Genomic DNA, 14,060 nt, shown 5'->3' on the forward strand with positions numbered 1-14,060 from the left:
TCCAGTCGGCATGGACCTTCTGATGAATAATGTGAACGGGAAAAGAAAAAGCTTATTGTATTTGTATCTTTTGAGAGATGAAGATCGCCGCTGGTGCGATTTCAAGCCTAAGCTACTTGTACAACATTTCAACAGTAACGGGCTATTCTTCATAGTTTATCAAGAATATGGCGGTATCAAAATATTTCCTTCTTTTTTTGACATGCTTGTATGAGTGAATAGTTGTCCAAAGGCTGCTCCAAATCTCTTAAAGCAGTGGTAGATGTAAACAACTGGACACAGGAAAAGAAGAAGAAGAGGCATAATTTTATTTGTCTGAGAATGCTTATTGGGTGCAAGAAAGCTCATTTTCATTCTTAAGTTGAACTGTAATCGTACATAGGACAGATGAGAGCATGGGAAACGCCACGCCGGTCATTTTGACACTACCCGCCAATGCGACAAGAAAACAAACAAGTTTGTATATAATCAATAAAATAGTGCGAGCATACATGTATATACATTTCTTGCAAGATGTCCAGTCAATCGATCAGAGCCCTTCAGTGAACAAAGGCATCTAATTCACCCAGCCATTCGCTTTCCCCTTTCTTTTCTCCTTTTGTTCCTTTTTTTTTTTTTTTTTTTTTTCATCAATTGCTGCCCCATCTGCATTCAGCGTTCATTCCTGCATCTCTTCAAAAAAAAAAAAAGAAAAAAAAAGCATCGATTGCATTGGCGCGTATCTGTTACACCTTCATCAACCAGGAACTTTTTAATTTTTTTCTCTTTCTTCGTCAGCGATAGCCCATTGCATCTTCTAACGCCTGTATATCCTCTTTTCGAGGAATTTCCTTGCCACCCCCATATCTCTCCTTAATCTGCAGGTAAAGAAAGACAAACATCAGAATTCAATCCATCAGCACTTGGGCTCGTACTCCGAGGCATATCAATTTTGACTTCCACAAACCACCAGCTTTCGCTCCAAATTCTCCATCATCTTTGAATGTATCATCTCGATCAAGTCTCAAGCATTCATATTCTATTCTTCATCTTATTAAGATCGTTGCTCACTTGAGGAAAAAAAAAAAAAAAAAAAAAAAACCACATGTGCTCTACGTAAACCAAAAGCATATCCGCATGTTTTCCCTTCAATTCATACATCCTTAATAACATAGCCCCATTTTCCCCTTCTTTCCATTTCACCATTTCCTAACCCCATGTAGTTATGTTTTATAAGCAAGCACTGCTTATGAAGCAATTTCTTTCCCTTTAGTTCGCTTGCTCCACTCTTTCAACGTTCAAACTGATGCTGGTTTCCCTTTGGATGGAAATCATCGTTTCTCACATGGATACTGTGCACTGGTATATCACAAAATTTATTTTCTTTTATCACAATTTACATCATTCAACATTTGGGAGGAGCGGGACGTTGTGTCCCACAATCCACAAGTTCAACGTAGTGGATTGTGTGATTGTAGAGGGAAAAAAACTGTTGGTGTCCCTGGTTTCTTTCTCCGTAACAGGGGTACATGTTTGAAACGCTTCATATTGGTGGCGAGTTACTTTTTGAGTGGAAATGCCATAGACAGTCTATCTACAATATTCTGGTGCCTCATATTTTATAGACATTGCTGTCTAGCTTAATCGGCTTTTTATCAGGCTCGGCTCTCAAAGAAGCAAAAAAAAATTAACCTGATTCTCTGATTCGAGACCCATTCTCTTCTCCCCCTATTTTGTGTAGTAAGACTGATTTGGCTAGGCATGCTTCATCACATCATACAACGCAATATTCAATTAATCCACCCGCCACACTACCTCACTCTGCCACTTCTTTTCACTCTTTAAAATATCTTCCTCATTTATCCCCTCCTTCCCCCTCTCAACCGTTTGTTCCAAGTCCGCGATCTGTTTCATTCAAGCGCGCGTAATTCTATCTTCATTGGTTATCGCGCTCTTGCTACTAACTGCTGTACGATACCTTGTATCTTGTTGGTACGGTACACCTGTCGCTGACCATAATGAATCAAGCGACTATCATCATTATTGTTATTATTATTATATTCCCCTCCATTTCATTGACTCTTCTTCCCTGTTCTTGTGAGGTTTCAAGCTTGGAAATGACTCAAATGTCCCTCTCCCTTTGAACCAGGGACCCCTGCCTATTGAGCAATGTTTTGATTCTCTACGAGAGTTTGTTTAATTATGCACATTTTCAAAGATGGAAAAAGCGATCATCGAGTGAGCACAATCATGTCATCCTGACCACACTAAGATGTAGCAAGCATTTGTTATCAGCACTTTTTTATGTATTTGTTATATATTTTTTTATCATTTGCCTGTCAAACAATCTTAATCCCAAGACAGTGTCATCAGCGAGAGCGTGCTAGCAATGATTCAAGGTTAATGTGTTGCATTATAGGCAATATTACCGATGGAGCTTTTTTGCTGTTCAGTTTGTAAAATTGTGCTTTGATCTCCAATGTCATCATCGACGTCAATTTTCTTTAAACAAGTCTGTAAACTGTGAGGAACCCTGACTAGACGCAATCTCAGGCACGCTAGTCTAGTGCACTCACCTCTTTCGCATTTGTTCATGTACATCAATCCCCACTCCGATTCTGTTTACCCTATTTTTACCCGCAAGGGAATTTGTCCGCTGATTTCATGTACCCACAATCCCACAGTGTCCTGCGAGATTTATTTTTATCCCTTGCGTGGTAACGTAATGTCTTCCTCTTACTTGAGTTTGCACTGGCCCATATCAAGTTAATATCATTCGGTTTGCAAACAGAATATGCACTTATTTACTTGATTATTACTGCACCTTCATCCATCTATTTCTATCTATTCAAAATCAATTGCTCGCGTGTCAGTGGTGTACAGATGCACAGTGAGAATTGATCTGATCCTTATCAATCCGACCGACCATGGTGTCCTCGTGGTCTGTTTTTACTGAAAAAACAGAAAAAAAAAAAAAAAAACACACTTCAAAAGGCGCTTAAATTAACCAAAACATTCCTTGATATCAACATTGTATTTCTCACAGATATCCAAAGGACATTTTTCTGTATTGGACCTTCAGTCTTTTTTTTTTTTTTTTCTTTCTTTTCTTCGGCTTTACCCTGGCCGGTTGTAATTTTACGGTTTAGTTGAGAGAGGTAAAGTTTATTTCATTTCCGTTATCGTGTATTACGACTTGATTAGGATGTGGCGGTGTTTTTATGAGGCCAAAGCCATTCCTGCAAATTTCTTGTGGCAACGTCATGGATACACTATTTCTACTCTACTTACGAACCCTTGCACCTGTTATCTATTTCACACGCGATCATTCAGTCTTGCCATTGATACACCATGGACCCAACTCACCCAGACATAGAGGCCCATGGCGTTGCATATGATGAACCTCAAGGTCGACGAACAGGAGCTCATGTTACAGGAAACTCTCTGAGCCCAGATAATAATACGACAAACGCCAGACGCCCTACTAACTTCAAGCGTCAAAAATCACTTGTCAGGCCGGAACGTGAACGTGTTGATCGCAACCATCCACAGTACTACTATCGAAATGCCACGCAAAATCTCGATGGTTCAAACATCAGAGTTCAAGCATCAACGACAGGTACAGATCCTACAGGGGCGACCCTGAGCCGCACTGGTGTACGCCGCGGAAAGAGTGTACTTGGCCGCGAGCCTGAGAAGGCCGGTCAACCTCGTCTCAAAGCAAAGCCTGCGCCGAAGAATAAATTTGTTGACATCAAAGCATTAAACAAGGAGAAGGAATGGCCATCCAAATGGGTGATTTATTATAATGCGATTACCTGTTGTTTCCCTGCGGCGCTTCTCAAATCATGCGGTATGGGAAATCATGCTACTGTTGCACATCATATCATATCCGAATGGAAAAGATATCATTAACAGTTGGTGATTGATCCATCCTCAATAGGAATGCATACCGCTGAAATTCAGCGAGCATGGCGCGAAAAGATTGCACTCGTTTCACTGATTATCATGATGGTACTGGCAGTGGCCTTCTTAACGTTCGGATTGCAACAAGCTTTGTGCAGGGACAATCAAAGCGGGAAATATGTTGCTGGATCACGGCCGGAGAACGTCATTATCCATGGCAAGGGTTATTACTTTAATGCTGAAAAGTCTCGTTATGGCGGAATTGTCTGGATGCACCCTGCCATTAATAAGGACATCTCGAATGAGCCTGTTGATATTATGAATGCCCCTGATTACGGTGCCAAGGGCATGGACGCTTCGTTTTTGTTCCAGGATCCCGCTGGCGGTGCTTGCGAAGGCTTTATCAGGCGTTCAGCTCCTCCAGCTGGTGATGATCCTCAGGCCAATTATTACTTCCCATGTGTTATGCGCAACGTCGATGGTTCTACGTCGGTCAACAATGCAGCAGACAAAAACGCAGTAGCAGCTTGCCATATTTCTAACCGCAATGTCTGGTATGGCCTTGCGAAGCAATCAGACGCTCCAACTTATTACACTTGGGGCAACATCACCAATTCGCAGCGCAACTTCTTCGCTTATGATGGCGATGTAATTGATGCAGATATTCTCAAATGGATCAAACCCGAATTTACTCTTGATGAGCGTATCTCAGCACTCTTCAATGGAACTATTGGTCTTCAACGAGACCTCTCTTTCATGTTTGCACAAAGGAATATGATTAACTTGGGCAAATGCCTCAAGCAGATTGCGAGAGTTGGAGCAATGGATTCGAAGACTATTGGCTGCATGACTTCAGATGTTATTACTTATGTGTCGCTAGTCATTATCTTGGGCGTTGTCTTTATCAAGTTCTTCTTGGCCGTCTTCTTTGGCTGGTTCTTGAGTCATAAGCTTGGTGGTTTTGATAATGAGACGTACCAAGACCGCATGAAGCGTGCAGAACAGATCGAAGCCTGGAGCTCCGATATCAATCGACCTGCATTCAGTACGAAACGTCAAACTTTCTTTCCCACCACATCACGATTCACTCCTACAACCCCTACAGGTTCATCCAGCGCTCTCAATGGCTCATCCCTTGGCCAGCCAAGTTCTCGTCCTTTGTCCACTTTCAATCGCCCAACTAGTGTTTTTAAGCCGTACACCCCACCTGGCTCACCCGGCGCCAATCCAGCCCATCTGTCTGCTTCAAACACATCCTTGAGCAGAGCCTCATATTTTAACCAGCCTATGGGTCCCAATGGAACTCCACCTCCATCACCGCCACCTCTACCTGGCGCCATCAGGCCATCTAGTGTAGCTAGTTTTGGAGGTCTGCGACAAATGTCTCGCCGCTCCTCTACCTCATCGTCGACTGCAACCCAGCCATCTAACTGCCCACTCCCCTTATCGCCCTTTTCTATCGCACAGCCTCCAGTTTCGTACCAACCTTTCAATTTCCCGTTGATCCACACCATGGCGCTGGTCACCTGTTATTCGGAAGGCATTGACGGTTTGCGTACAACCCTGGATTCGATCGCAACCACAGATTATCCCAATTCACACAAGTTGATCGTTGTTATTTGTGATGGTATGATTATTGGAGCTGGTAATAATATGTCAACTCCTGATATTTGTCTCTCGATGATGCAAGACGACCTTATTCCCCGAGATGAAGTGATGGCACACTCATATGTGGCCATTGCAGACGGTACGAAGCGTCATAACATGGCCAAGGTTTATGCTGGCTTTTACAAATATGACGACGAGACTGTTCCAGATAAAAAGCTCCAAAAGCGCGTTCCCATGTGCCTTATTGTTAAGGTCGGAGGTCCTACAGAGCAAAACATGCCCAAGCCTGGAAATCGTGGAAAGCGCGACTCTCAGATCATCTTAATGGGTTTCTTGCAGCATGTCATGTTTGACGAGCGCATGACCTCATTCGAATATGAATTGTTCAATACGATCTGGCGTATCACAGGTGTAGCTCCAGACCGATACGAAATTGTTCTCATGGTAAGGGTTCTTTTTATTTATTTGTTATAATTGGTATTTATAAAAAAAAACTCAAGATTCTCATTTCTGGTAAATTAATGCTTATACTTTTAGGTGGATGCTGATACCAAGGTCTATCCAGATTCGTTGTCCCGCATGATTGCCGCCATGGCCCATGATTATGAGATTATGGGGCTGTGTGGAGAGACCAAGATCGCTAACAAAACCGATTCGTGGGTTACTATGATTCAAGTCTTTGAGTACTACATTTCTCATCATATGTCCAAAGCATTCGAATCCATGTTCGGAGGCGTCACATGTTTACCCGGATGCTTCTGCATGTACCGTATCAAGGCACCCAAGGGACCTAATGGTTACTGGGTCCCCATCTTGGCCAACCCTGACATTGTGGAGCACTACTCAGAGAACGTTGTTGATACATTGCACAAGAAGAACCTGTTGCTGTTAGGAGAGGATCGTTATCTGAGTACACTTATGTTGAGGACCTTCCCTAAACGCAAGATGATGTTTGTGCCCCAAGCCATCTGCAAGACTGTTGTTCCAGATACATTCAAGATTTTACTATCACAACGTCGTCGCTGGATCAATTCGACCATTCATAACCTGCTGGAGCTAGTTCTCGTCCGCGATCTCTGCGGAACCTTTTGTTTCTCGATGCAGTTTGTTATCTTCATGGAGTTGGTCGGAACAGTGGTCTTACCCGCCGCTATCTCTTTCACAATTTATCTGTGTACGATCTCGGTTTATCGCGCCATCTCTCATGACGAATCAATCCCCGACACGACGGTGCCTCTGCTTTTATTGGCGGCTATTCTGGGTTTGCCTGCTGTCTTGATTGTGATGACATCACGTAAGATGGTATATGTCGGCTGGATGATGGTCTACTTGTGCTCGATCTTTGTTTGGAACTTCGTTCTACCAGCATATGCTTACTGGCACTTTGATGACTTCAGTTGGGGTCAGACTCGTATGGTAGCTGGCGAAACAGCCGGTGCCGACCACGGCGGAAAAGAGGGTCAATTTGACAGCTCCCATATCACCATGAAGCGGTGGGGTGAGTGGGAGAGAGAGCGCCGTCAAAAGGCAGCGGTCTTGGCAGGCTTGCCAGCCCCACATTTCACACAGGCTTCAGATTCAGGTGATGACTGGAATAGTACTGCTAACGGTATGAGTGGCAGTGGAGGAGCAGTTCGGGAGGAAGAATTGTCAGATGCCAGCTCCAATTCGCGCAGGACTGGAGATAGTGGGAAGCCCTTCGGACATATGAGCCAAGGGTCTACAGGATCGATGAATGCTAGTGGAGGCTACACTCTGACAGATCCAGGCTTCCCTGGTGCACCGGGCATGGATTCGATCCCCTTACTGAATATGCATGCCCCTGCTCCTGGCGGCACCATTGGTCGTCAACGTGTCTCACAGTTTAATCCATATGTCTCTGGTGTTCCTGGAACTGAAAATCGCATGTCCGGTTTCATAACACCACAGTCACGTCAATTCACGTCCTCGCCCAAGATGAGCAGTAATCTAGCTACATCAAGTTATACACCGCCTCCCCCTCCCCCTGGAGTCCGTCTCGGATCAATTGATACCAAGGCTCCAACCCCAATGCTCATGATGGCAGCTGGTGCCTCTAGAACTGCATTGTCAGGGCCTAACCAAGCTCAAGTTCAAGATCCAGCACCTGCATCTGGTACTTCTGGCTCAGACCCTATGCGCCAGTCTTCGGATCGGCCAAGCGACCTACAATAAGCATTTCAACAAAAACAAATACCAGTGAATTTCGTATGTATTTTGCCATATGATTTATTAGAATATATCTGAAAATATGCACTCTCTATTCTATCTTTCACACCATAAACCATAAATCCATCTTTACTCTCATAATTCGATAATATTCAATAAACTACTACCGCCACTACTACAGCTACTATTACTATTACAAAAAAGAAAAGAAAAAGATGTTCAAGTAAGAATTGTAGAATATTGGCGTGTAAATCGATCGTAAAGCTAATCAGGCGAAACCGCGATCTGGAATATGTAGAAGGAATAAGCGGAATTTTTTATCATAATATCTCTTTCCTACCTTTTTTTTTTTTTTTTTTTTTTTTTTTTTGATGCATATTCTTTTTCACCACACTTATTGACCCTTTCATAGCGTAGAAAAAAAAAAAAAAAAAAAAAAAAAAAAAGAAATGAAAGAAACATTTGCTGAAAAGTCTAGTCAGCCCAGGCTTGTACTCCTTGCCACGGCAGTATTGCTGTTTCAGAATGTGGCTAGAGCCAATGCAGTAATAAACTTGAGCAGCCACCGCAGTAATGTGGGTTTGATGGGATCACAGAATGAGGCCCCTCAACAGCACCAACAACAACGTCTGCAACAGCACTTGTCATCTGTAGATATGATAGATGTCGCAGTTTCAACTGACGGGAAAAGGTCAAATAGTGATAAGAAGAAAAGGGATGGCATCGACACGGTTCAGCCTGACATGAACGCGTATCTTATAGGTCTATGGGAGGGGATTGTCCATATTGGGGATGATCCGAAAATCCTGGCTGGGATCACGGCCTTGGCCACAAACGTTCTAAACAATGGTGACCATTCTGCACATCTGTTATCCGTCAAACACAAACACGAGAGGCGTCAGCTTTGGCAAGAAAAGGAAGAAAATATAATGCAGAAGCAGAAGAAGCATCAACCCAAGTCCGATGCTGACGAATATAAAGAGGGACTAGAGAATTTGCCTATTGGGAAGAGCGAGTCCCTCCTAAGCGCAAGAGACGGTGAAGTGGATGAAAGGAGTAAGATGAATAGAAATCAGGAGAACAAGGCAATGGAAGAGAAGCAGAGCGAACGTATAAGTAAAGATCAAAGGAGCGAAGCTTTGCATCAAACGGCGAGTGAAATTGAACAGAAGGGGAACCAGGGCCATGATGATAGCCATGGTAAGTTTGAGCAAATCAACCTCACAAATAGAAGTTCAACAGCCAATTACGATAAGCCTGGAGAATACAATTTTCTAAATAAGAAAAAACACTGCTGGAAAGCAATCGAAAATAAGTTATCATTGCTCATAACGTTTCTATCATTATAACTTTCACGATCAAGGCATTGCCTGTATTTTTCAAAACAAGGATAGCAAAGACAGTCTTCTGTTGCAGAGCAGCTTTAGGATCGAGACCTTAGGACAGGACAATAGGCTACCCCAAGCCGTTTCCCTTCTTGGGACACAGTACGATAAAGAAAGAGAGGAACCCATTAGATGGCTACTCAAAGGCAACACCGCCAAGAGTAACCGAGAAAATGAGAACAAGTATGCGGCGATCCTTACTGATAGCGACATTAGCGACATGATCATGAGCGGCAATGTTCTGGAAACTCAGGATTTAGCCAACGAACTACTTGATATCCGGATAAGCATTGAGGATTTAGACAATCCTTCATCATCACTGCCACTCCAAAAACGCGGTGTGCCACAGCAACAACAACAACAACAACAGCAGCAGCAGCAGCAGCAGCAACAGCAACAGCCAGACAAAGGAGAGGGAAAGGAAGTAGAGGGTATTAAGGGAGGCAAAGCGAAAGATGAAAAAGGAAACGACACAATAAATGTCAACAAAACCGGCAAAGAAGTCAAGAACTTCAAAGAGAAGAAGAATGAAGTAGAGATGCCTGATGTCATGTCGAAGGACCAAATAAACGAGGATGGAAAGGAGAAGAAGGACGCGGAGGAGCAGCACAAAATGGCAGTATCTCAAGAAGATGATGTCGTTGCTACTCTAGAGAATAATCTCCCTAATAACAACATCAAAGTCAACCATATCAACAATAACAATGACAAAAAAAAGGATGGATCTAAAAGTATGAAAAAGAACAAGGTGCACGATAACCAGAACGGATATGCTGATTATCAGGTGGATAGTGGCTTTCATGAGAAAAGTCCTGACCTAAACACTCTCAATTCTCTCCAAGATGCACTAGACAAACTCTTTGAAGAGAACGATTTCGAGCCGAAGGTAGCTCAAAAGGACAAGAAGGATAAGGAGGATAAGAAGGATAAGAAGCACAAGAAGAAGCACAAGGATCACAAGGAGAATGATTTAAACAACGCAGGACAAATCGAGATAAACAACGGGCTCAATGACAAAGCCTTCAACAACATTGGCTTTGGAAAGCCAAAACACAAAGCGAACAATAAACATCATGGTGATCCTGGAGCCCGTATAGCCCAAAACCGGGCACCAGCACATGCACCAGTATTAGTGCCAGCAGGGTCCCCTTCGCATCCTGGACAACCCATGCCAGCGCAGGGTCAAAGCAACCCTGAGGGCAAAGGCCCTTCCGAGCAGGCAGCACCCGCTGGAAATAAGAATGGATCTTTGTCTGGGGGGTACGGGACTGTACCGATGTTTGGGCCTGCACAACTAGATTTGGGATCTGATGCGAGAGATTCCAAATTCAGCATATTAGAAATTTCGTTTTGGGCAAGGGCTGGCGTTATAATCGCTACCACCGCAATGCTTGTAGTCACTGGCCTATAAGGGTTTATTATCATCGTCCAGTTTTCTTCTGTGAAACAATGATGTTTGAATAAAATTAATAATTACTTTTTTTTTTTTTTTTTTTTTTTTCATGGCAGCTTAATCAAAAGCAAAAGGTTCATTTGTACTCTAACTATCATTCTGAGTTTCCCTTCCTTCTTTATTCTTTTCTTTATTCTTTCCTTCTTTACTTTCTGATAGATGTGACTTATACTTGACTTCTTCTTTTCTTTTTGATCCCCACTTTATTTACAGCATCTTGAATGAAAAAAAAAGAAAATAAAAAACAATACCTGGACTTGTCCATACCCTGCCTGAGCCTTCGTTTTCTGAATCAATTTGAAAGCTACAATTTACCGCCTATTTGAAGAGTCAATGATGCTGCCACCGCTGCTAGAGTATGAGATGCTGAGGGGAGGTGCGACTTAAGTGGCTATTTGTGAATGATCTGTATTCATGTTTCGTGCCGACATTTCATTACTGGGGAGGGCGGTGCTAGTTGCAGCAGCAACAGTAGTGGTGGTGGTAATGGCTGTTGTTGTCGTCATCAAGGTGGACGTTACAGCCATCTTCATTATATTAGGCGTTTTGACTGCGGCGTTGGTAGCAGACGATGCGGTCGACATTACTTTATTATCGGTGGTAACTAAAGCGGTGATAGGGTCAAGGACGGATACTGGAGCTAACGAAACTGGGTCTGGTCGTTGTTGGCCCAATTTGGGGGATGACAAGGTTGCTTTAGCATACAAGGACATTAATTCATGTTCCGCCTTCTTTTGCTGCTTGACAACCTTAGTTCGGCGATCCGCTGCAAGTGATCCAGAAAAAGGAGTCTCAGCAACCATCCACCGCAGCTTCTCGGGCGGTTGTGAGCTCGCTGATGCAGATGCACGCCGAGACATCATTCCATCTGTCCTAGATACGGTTTCTCCTGTGGCTGCATTGTTGTTTCCAGCTTGCTTGGTCTGAAAGCCATGTCCAAAACTACGAAATACTATAGATCCTATACGAGAGGACTTGCGCTTGGTGCTGCCGTGCGTGCGGACATGCCTCGTTAAGTTGCTGGCGACATTAAAGAGTTTGTGGCATAGCGGGCACATGTGCGGTTTCTGAAGAGGGTGGAGGGGAAAGACAGCAGAAGATAGGGAAGAGAGATAGGAGAAATATTAGTCTAAGAGCATAGGAATATTGTCAAAGGGAAATGATATTTGACAACTGGGTCCCAAATTCACAAAAACATTACTTCGCCCGAGTGCGTGAACAAATGTGTTCTAAGCTGGCTAGGCCGCGAGAAGCGTTTTTGGCATACATCGCATTGATGACTCTTGCTCTCACGCCTTCGTCGCCGCACACCATCGCCAAGGGCAGCTTTACCGTCCTTATTAACCGGAAGGCCAGCGCTGATGAATTGTTGGGAAAAATTGTCAACCCTCTCTTTTCCTTTGATCTGACGATCCACGTTTCCACCAGGGTTATTACTATCTGAGCTAGCCCTTCCACGGATCCCCTCAGCACTATAGTCCGAACTATGGTCTGACTCATTATCTTTGTTCGAATATCCATCTTTGACCAAACCACCGTATTCATTGAAGTCCGAATTATAATTCAGTCGGCTACCATCCTCACTATCCAATTCACTGGCACATTGCGATGTATTAACATAATCATCTTTCTCTTTCACTTTATGATCCAGTCTGGTTGGCCCTCCATAGTCCACTTCGTCATCTACAACGAGCGACAGCCGTCTTATTTTTTCCTTTCCTTTCACATTTTGGCTCATCCTTATTCCCTTCCTATCACTGTTCTGCTTCGCTTTTACTACATTATTAAGCCCTCTGATCTCGTCTTTTCCCTTGTTTACTCCACTGCGGTTGACATTTGTGCTGGTTTGATAGCTGTCCAAATTGTAAAGGCCGTTATGACTACCTCTCTTAGTTACAATACCATCCCTAGATGCATCTCTTCTCGGATACAGTAACTGCCCCTCATGCTGTAAGGATGTTGGAGGGTCTCTCCTCATCCAGTCTTCCGTCTTGGCCCATTCCCTGTATAGACCCTGTAGATCTTCTTGTCGATAGTAGCCTGCTTGTCCAACACGTAGTTTAGACCTGAACTGAGATGACGATATTTCTGGATCCGTCGCCATAGACGCTACTGGTGTTGATATGCTGCAGGGTACATCGTCTTCTTCTTGGTTATAAGGGATTGTTGAGGGCTTAACATTAGTAACATCATCACTCTTTTGCTGATTCGTAAGAGAGGATGTGGATGATAATGTTGGAGAAGGAGCAGATGAGGATGAAGTATACGTTGGAATAGCAGCTGACTTCTGAGCTTGAGCACGGTGGTTCGGTAGAATGGCGTCTCTACCCGCTGGGGGCTCCACATTGATAGGCGTAAGGTAAGAGGGCCATGTCTGACGTCCCAATACTTTTTCTCGGTATACGGCCTCGGCCCCTTCATCAGCTTTTGTGAACGAAGTAAGGTCTGTTGTCACATTATCTGCACTTAGTCTAGGAGGTACTGCATGTTTTGGCGGATATTGCTCACGTCGTGCTAGTCCGTCTATGTGAGTGATATGGGCATCAGACGGTGATACCAGTCTGAGCTTCGTACGGTCTATCAGTGCATCTTGCCGTACCATCCCATGAGATACGCCGTCTCTATACCGGAAATCCTCTCCATCAGTTAATGGGGTTCGAAAGGCATTGGTGAGTACGTGTCCGCTTGGGACGTAGTTCATCTCAAATGACTCCTGACGTAGTTCTGTCTGAGATAAGCTCATTGTGTCTTTAATCACTGTGCTAGGTCTCACATTCACAGTTGTAGTAGACGTTGGGTCCGTGTTGACCAAGCGCTGTCTCAGAGATCCTCTATCAAAATCCCTACTTTCAGATGGTGACTCGCGTTTCTCTCTTGCCCCCCAGGAGTGATACCTTGCCATTAAGCGATCATGATCAAGATCCGTTGGAGGTTCAGCTTTCATAACATTTCTGTGCTGAGCACTTCTAAAAGTGCTGACTTTTTGCGGTGACTCCTGTGTATCGATGACATGTTGCTGTTCCTGCTGCTGCTGCTGAGGAGCTCTCTCGGCCTTTGGCCATGATCTCTCGGGGTGGTGCTCCAAACTGGACAAAGATGACTGCCGGCCGCCTTTGAAGCTTAAAGCAGGCGTCTGTGACACTTTGTGAGGCGTGTCTGAGCGGATCCCAACCAAGACACTGTCTGATACTCGGTCGGCTATAAAGGGAAGTCGACTGACCTTGCGGATGCAATCATGCGGAGGTGGCGGGTCAGAAGACAGCCGTTGATTTGATCTGCCATCATAATCAACAGGGGCCGACTGTAGCCGATGCTGCGACACACTTTGTTTGAATGACACTGCTTGGCCGTGGTCTTCAGGTCCCGTACTCATGCTGAGCGGATAATTTTTAAATTGTTGCCTTCCTTGGTCCATGACTTCGTTCAAATGGCTGTGAACAGCCTTCCTTGGATCGTAAGTTGATCGTGGATGTGATTGGATTTGTTGGTGTTGACGCTGGTGTTGCTCATGCTGGTCAAGGAATCCCCATTCAGGATGACAC

At 44.1% G+C, this 14,060-nt stretch overlaps 4 protein-coding genes across 4 annotated transcripts; 3 read left to right on the plus strand and 1 right to left on the minus strand.

Annotated features, from left to right (window-relative positions):
* Positions 1-3,065: 3,065 nt before the first annotated feature.
* On the plus strand, positions 3,066-7,866 carry BCR41DRAFT_362293 (chitin synthase-domain-containing protein). Its single transcript, XM_022025703.1, has 4 exons — positions 3,066-3,137; positions 3,313-3,832; positions 3,923-5,937; positions 6,031-7,866. Exons 2-4 carry the CDS (start codon positions 3,331-3,333, stop codon positions 7,684-7,686), a joined length of 4,173 nt encoding a protein of 1,390 aa, XP_021876757.1. The 5' UTR covers positions 3,066-3,137; positions 3,313-3,330; the 3' UTR covers positions 7,687-7,866.
* Positions 7,867-8,145: 279 nt separating this feature from the next.
* On the plus strand, positions 8,146-9,157 carry BCR41DRAFT_191922 (hypothetical protein). The gene has a single exon (XM_022019825.1). The coding sequence runs from the start codon at positions 8,265-8,267 to the stop codon at positions 9,027-9,029; it is 765 nt and encodes a 254-aa protein (XP_021876758.1). The 5' UTR covers positions 8,146-8,264; the 3' UTR covers positions 9,030-9,157.
* Positions 9,158-10,507, plus strand: BCR41DRAFT_191923 (hypothetical protein). Its single transcript, XM_022019826.1, has one exon. The coding sequence runs from the start codon at positions 9,286-9,288 to the stop codon at positions 10,474-10,476; it is 1,191 nt and encodes a 396-aa protein (XP_021876759.1). The 5' UTR covers positions 9,158-9,285; the 3' UTR covers positions 10,477-10,507.
* Positions 10,508-10,627: 120 nt separating this feature from the next.
* Positions 10,628-13,724, minus strand: BCR41DRAFT_362294 (hypothetical protein). Its single transcript, XM_022025704.1, has 2 exons — positions 11,720-13,724; positions 10,628-11,585 (listed from the first exon to the last, which is right to left on the minus strand). The coding sequence occupies exons 1-2, from the start codon at positions 13,460-13,462 to the stop codon at positions 10,902-10,904; spliced, it is 2,427 nt and encodes an 808-aa protein (XP_021876760.1). The 5' UTR covers positions 13,463-13,724; the 3' UTR covers positions 10,628-10,901.
* Positions 13,725-14,060: the final 336 nt, after the last annotated feature.

This window comes from Lobosporangium transversale (genome assembly GCF_002105155.1).
Source record: "Lobosporangium transversale strain NRRL 3116 chromosome Unknown BCR41scaffold_54, whole genome shotgun sequence".
Classification (NCBI taxonomy): domain Eukaryota; kingdom Fungi; phylum Mortierellomycota; class Mortierellomycetes; order Mortierellales; family Mortierellaceae; genus Lobosporangium; species Lobosporangium transversale.